At 39.0% G+C, this 6,602-nt stretch overlaps 1 protein-coding gene across 1 annotated transcript; it reads right to left on the reverse strand.

The window, feature by feature from the left end:
• Positions 1-4,655: 4,655 nt before the first annotated feature.
• her3 (hairy-related 3) lies at positions 4,656-5,778 on the reverse strand. Its single transcript, XM_053317930.1, has 4 exons — positions 5,725-5,778; positions 5,513-5,608; positions 5,290-5,371; positions 4,656-5,134 (listed from the first exon to the last, which is right to left on the reverse strand). The coding sequence occupies exons 1-4, from the start codon at positions 5,776-5,778 to the stop codon at positions 4,656-4,658; spliced, it is 711 nt and encodes a 236-aa protein (XP_053173905.1).
• Positions 5,779-6,602: the final 824 nt, after the last annotated feature.

Raw genomic sequence — 6,602 nt, forward strand, 5'->3', positions numbered from 1 at the left:
GTGCCACAACTAGCCGCTTCTCCTCACTGCCAACTACTGCCACCCAACTTTCTCATGTAAAGTAATATACAATGATTAGTTCTAAAGCCATCCCATCATAAACCCAAGGGCAGTGAATTATAGACTGCATCAAGAGGTTTAAGAGTAGAGGCGTAGAACCCTGTGGCACACCTTTGTTATCACTCATAAAGCTGGACTGACAGCTTGTGTTCTACCTCCTGAGATCATTTTCAAACCAGCTACACAGTTTTTAATCAAATCCAATAGATTCCAGGCTTTTCAAAGGAATTTGATCATTGACAGTATTAATAGCCTTAGATAATTAAATAAAAAAGGGCGACACATTCCTGCTTGTTGGATTATCATTCAAGACTTTCAATGCTGTGTCACAGTCCTGTGCCCAGCTCTAAATCCTGATTGATATGATTTTAAAATAGTGTTGAGATAAAAATGTAAAAATGAATCATGTAAATTATGTAAAATTAATCATAGTAGTAGTAGTAGCAGTAGTAGAAACTTTATTGTAACTATACAGAAATTACAACAATCACCCCCGTCAGTACATTTACAACATACAATACATACAATAAGACTGGGCAGTAGAGGGGGGAAGAAGAAAAGGGAAGAAACAAGAGGAGAGAGGAGGAGAAAAAAAGCAGCTCCCAGACTGTGCTGTGTGTGGAAGTACAGTGTGGGAACGAGAAAAACCCCCCAGCAACATAAGCATATATGAGCACATTTTACAACATAAGAACACAAACACAACTTGCACCGGGGGAGGGGGAAAGGGAAAGGGAAAGGGAAAGGGAGGAGGAGGTATTCCAGCTCAGACAGGCAGCCAGCCTTTCATTTTGTCAAATTAAAAAAATTTACAATGTATGAACTCCTGAGCCATAGCTGCCCCACAACACAAAATAGATAATGCTGATAAAAACTTGATCTGAAAATTTCATACAATGATGAAACACACACCATTTGTAGCTAAGTGGGCATTTGTTTTGACTTTGCCATCTTACATTTTAGGAAAATGCAGCACTAAACCAACATGAAAGCCATGATAAGAGTATCTGGGGATCTGTTGTAGCCTACTGGTGTTATAGTTGTCGCACCCACTGATACTTTGAGTTCTGAATTTGCCGCTGTCCAGGGTGTTAAAGCCGCTCAGCTTCACATCATTCCAAATAAAATCAATTCAAGCCTGGAGCCTCTTTGCTGGAGATTTGTGAGTTAGATTCCTTTTTGCTTGTTTTTAGCAAGCTCACTGTTTAATGATCATTTTCAGTTTAGTTCAGTCTCTTCTGTTTCTGTTTATTATTTTCTGTATAGACCTGTGCAACTCTGCCTTTGTCTGATAAATGCTTAATGCTACTTTTTCAACCTCTTGCCTTTCTCCCTGCTATATGCTATTAGGAACTACACCTTTGTTTAGCCTGGTACAAACCATTTAACACATGCTAAAGATGTCTACAGTCACTACAGTTGTATATAAAAGTTTGGGCACCCTTTGACAAGTAACATATTTGGTATTTTTGGAATTGAAAAGATGTAAACACAGCCTCTCTATAACATGAGAAACATATTTTCAGCAAACATTAATGCATAGACAATTGTTATGTCATAAATTGAACTATAATAACAATAATAATACAAAAACATCACTGTTGCAGTTGGCCACCCTAAATATCTTTCAGTTCTTGTATTTGGGATTTTCTCTTCTTCAGTGAAATATTCTTCAATATTCTTGGGTGATGTTGCATGCATAGCTCTTTTAACATCTAACAACAGATTTTCAAATATGTTTAAGTCAGCCTGTGTCTCTTGAGGCAGTCCATTGTGTATTTTCATAAATGTTTAGGATCATTATCCCATTGCAGAAGCCATCCTCTTTTCTGTTTCAGCTTTTTAACAGATTGTGGGATGATTTCTTCCAGAGTCCATTCTTCTCTCCACCTGTGTAGTTTGCTGTGCCACTGGCTGCAACATAACCCCAGTGTGATGAACCCCTATGCTTAATTGGCAAGGTGCTCTTCTCATGAAATGCTGCTCCTTTTTCCAAACATATATTTGCTGATTGTGTTCAAAAAGTCCATTTAACTTAATCAGTCCACAGCACTTATTATCAGGCCTCTGTAAATGTTCCATTGCATACTTCTGATGCTGGATTGTATAGTGAGGAGGCAGGCAACATGTTCTTCTGCTGACTATTCTATTCTATGAAGGTCTTCTTTGTGCAAGCATTGCTGCACAGTGAAATGGGGCACCACTCCAGAATATGCTAAATCTTCCTGCAGGTTATTTTCATTGGCATCAGTTCAGAATTACAGAGTCCCTACTTTATCTTCTCCTGCATTGTGGGCATCTATAACTTAAAAGTACATTCTTACACAGCTGCTTAGATGAACCCATGGTTGCTAAGTATTTTCACAAGGTTTGAAAAGTCATAATATGTGCAAAGTTTTTTCAGTTTATGACATAAAAAAGTGCCTATGCATGAATGTTTGTGTAAAATGTTGTGTTTTTTCTGTATCCTAGAGAGTTTGTGTTTACATCGATTAAATTTAAAAATCACCAAAATATGTTATTAGTCAAGGGATGGCCAAACTTTTACATACAACTGCAGATGCATCTATTCCAACATTTGATCTACCTTGCCAGCATTAATTCACACTAATTCACACTCTTCTGGTGCAGGCTCTAACCAGCTGATGTTGCCCTGCAGAGCCTGGATAGAGGAACAGCATGCAGAAAGACCATCAGCTCCAATTTCAAGGTTTAGGCTTAATTAAATGTCTTTGGGTCATAAGTGAGTACCTTGTATGAAATTGCAACAGAGATAAATCTCGAGTTGTATCCTAGAAAGAATATTTAACAGCAAATGAGCAGAGAACAGAGGGTCTGCAGCGCACTTCTTTCACTTTTACTCTCTTAACAGCGCTTGACTGGGCCCAGTCTAATGGTAATAACTTATTTTCTCCCTCCCTTTGGTCGTGCCTAACCAAACGGGTTACTTAAACAATGTTTAAAGAGTTCATAGAAATTCTTAGAAAGGTTTAAGTGCATTCCGTGTGGAAGTCACGTGGCCTTTCCTTTCTTGAATAAAACAAACGTTTCTTGTGCCATGGGCCTGTGTTGGTGTGATCAAAAGAGCTTTGACTTTGTGGAAAGCGAGTAAGAAGAAGATTTACAGACGGGGTTTATGAGCTGATCTGACCGAACAAAAAGCTGTGCAGTAAGAGATTCTGGAGCTCAGTTTGGTTGTTATTTTGCGGGGAAAAAATCTAAACAAAACTTGAACCAGTCCGAGTGTGCCTTTTTTTTGTCCTCCGCACTGCACAGAAGCAGCCCACTTCTATGTGAGCCAGCAGTGTCTTTTCACCATGTACCATGTGAAAGAGCTGTGGGCGTTTCCGCGATTCTCCTCGCTGCAAGGTGCCATCCTTTCCAGTGCTGCTCCATAAAAACGGACAGACACTTTATGACACCCCTGCCAAAGACCCCCTAACACAAGAAAGCAACGGAAGAAGGCCAGGACATTTAAAAGAGCTCGCTGATATCTTTGCTCTCTTTATGCACATGGCTTATAGCCCATATGTCGTAGTCATCAGTCAGCGTGCACTAAAATGCATCAAAGTATGGTTTATCCAAGGAGCTGAAGTTTCCAGTCATTTCACCAATTGCTCATTCGATTTAGCCCATTTCAGACTTCTTAGGGTTTTTTTGTTTTGTTTTTTGCTTTTGTTTTTGGGACAACTTTTGGGACACAATGAGGTATCTTTACTTATATATGTGTGCCTAAAGGAAATCTGGAAACTATCATACCAGTAGAAATTTCCCAATTTTTGACCAGGCAGTTAAACTTTGTCTCAAAAGAGCCTACAGAGTATCACCGTCTGCATCCACTACAACAGTACCATTAGTACAGACTAGTAGACAAAGGAAAGCGTGTAATTAGTAGCAGAAAATTGTTGCTGTTGGACAAGCATCTAATTTGCCCGCAATTGTTTTAGTGATGCGTGAAACCAGAGAAGAGTGAAATAAATTACGGTCAAACTACTTTCCTGGATATTTTTTTCTATTTGTCAACCCCAATAAATTGCTACTTAAATGCAAATTTAATAATTAAGACAATCCAAAAATGAAAAATAAAATTTCACGTAAGTTACGTTTCACATAATTTGATGAATGCAAGATATGTCTCTGCGCACACATGAGCCAAAAGTAAACGCAGACACAAACTACTGGTTTGGGGCGCGAAGGCCGCTTATAGTATTTTCTTTCAGTTCAAAGTCTCTTGTATCTTAAGATCAACTTTAGAACGAAATGAACTTAGTTTTTATTTTATTCTATACCACTGGCATCCATTATCAAACTCCACTGCTCTTTTTTGTAATATTGAGAATTATCATCTGACTACAAATCGATCAATTAACTATACATTTATATATTGTTCCTTTTTTCTTTTTCTTTTTTTTACCTAATTGGGAAGATCACAGCAAAACCTAGAGTTTTAAAAAGGTAAACACGTTCTTTCTTTCATCAATTTTATTCAGAAAATAAAACATATACAGTATAGTAATAGCATATTGTTGGAATCAATACAGTGCAATTATAAACAATCTATCAGTTATATCTATATCTACAGCTTTTCAGCAGGTCTACCAAGGCCTCCAGACGTTGTTCTGAGTGTTGGAAACTTCATTCCTGCAGTAATCTGTTGTGTCAAACTTCTTGAGACTTGAACGTTTTTCATGAGTGTTTTGCGTGGACTCCGCTGTGTGGACGGCCTGTTTTGTTCCACATGATTGCAGTGCATCTTCATTTGGCAGAAAACGACAAACACTTGCACTTTGGGGTTTCACCGGTTTAGATTTGGCCGCTTTTCCCTCATCAGGCCCGGCTGCAGATGGAGGAGGTCTCCGTGCCGGGTCGTGTGTCTCAGCTCGGCCCGGGCCGCTGTCCATGGTGCTGGAGTTGTCTCGCCCCCGAGAGCAGCAGAGTTTACTGGAAAGCTGCGATAACATCCAGTGGTCGCTCCCGTTTAAGTTGTCTGCCATCAGCAAGTACTGGTTGAAGTTTGCCAGGCAGCTGCGGAAGCCTGATTGGTAGTCTGAAAAGTCAGAAGCAGGGGTATTGCCTGAAAACAATGGAAAGGCATGGTTAGGTGAGAAACACGAAACTGTGCTTAAAGTTGTCCATAAAGTGGAGTTTAAGGCATTCATTAATCATCTTAAATCAGGCGAGTATTTCACAATCTATTGACTTAGTTTACTAAGTAATTTGATTACTTACAGCTCTGAATCTTTTGAAGGTTCCTCAGGTGTTTCACAGTGAGCTCCAAGATGTCAGCCTTTTCCAGTTTGCGCTTTCGAATCTGAATGGAGAGAATACATCATTGAGCCTTTTTTTTCCTTCTTAATCATTACGTAGCAATTACCTGCCATAATTAGTGTGAAGTATACATGTAACGGTGTTTTTGTAAATTGAAAAATTCTAACAATTTCATCCTACTTACATTGCTGCTGTAGTAGCTCTCCAGAAGAGATTTTAATTGGTCCAAACACTTGTTTATGCGAGCTCTTCGTTTCTTTTCCATTAGTGGTTTGGATACCTGTAAAATAAAACAATTAAAAATTAAAAATTGATATACATCATGCATCAGCAATGTCGTGGTATTTGTTTGTTTGTCCTTATATCCAGTTACTCTGGATTGGTTGGTCTACACACCTTGTTTCCAGAGATGGGTTTGGACTTCTCCACGCAGTCTGTTGTGGCCACCATTCTCTGTTAGTCCTTCTCTGGTTTCCTCGAAGTTAATCTCTTTCCCTCTCTGGCACACGAATGAAGGAGTTGACCCCAAGTGGATTTATATAGAGACAGCCACTTAACATCTCAATGCAAACACTCCCGCCTGTCTTTTGCGCCCAAATGAGCAACACTGGCGTCATTTGACAGGCGGAACGAAGCAAAGACTTCGACTCATCACAGAAAAGTGAACAATTTTGTTTCGATAATAATTTAGATTTCTGGATGTTTTGTCATTTCTATATGACCTTGTATATTATTACAATCCCATGCCATCTGGAATTTTCAGAGTTTAGTTCATTTTAGTCAAGTATCACCAGTCTGCACTCTACAAAGGGATTGTAAGCCAACATTATATATGTAGACAAAAATTAAACAGAGGCCAAGAGAAATGAAAATGATAACTTATGTGCAAATCTAGTTAGAGTTCAGTAAATACAACTTAGTGCATAATACAGAAGGCGCAAATACCCAATAAACAACGTGTGGGGCAAATAACTAAAGAGAAGCGTAAAAATCAAAAACACAATGGGAAATCATAATGGTTCTTCTGGGATAGCAGTGTGGGCAGTGTTGACTGGTGTATTCACTCTTTTATATGTGAGTTTCACGCCACCAGGTTGAAGGCAGCACCGTGGAAATTCCCTGCGTGTCCCCACACATTTCGATTTTCTGGTGGCCACTTATAAGAAAACTGTTATTACATCAGGTATTCTACTTTGTTTTTGGCTGCATGTGCAGCTAAAGTTCTGTACACATCCTATACCACATACGGAAAGAAGAAAAGCATAAGAGATTTT

The sequence above is a fragment of the Scomber japonicus genome, chromosome 4 (assembly GCF_027409825.1).
Source record: "Scomber japonicus isolate fScoJap1 chromosome 4, fScoJap1.pri, whole genome shotgun sequence".
In the NCBI taxonomy this organism is placed as follows: domain Eukaryota; kingdom Metazoa; phylum Chordata; class Actinopteri; order Scombriformes; family Scombridae; genus Scomber; species Scomber japonicus.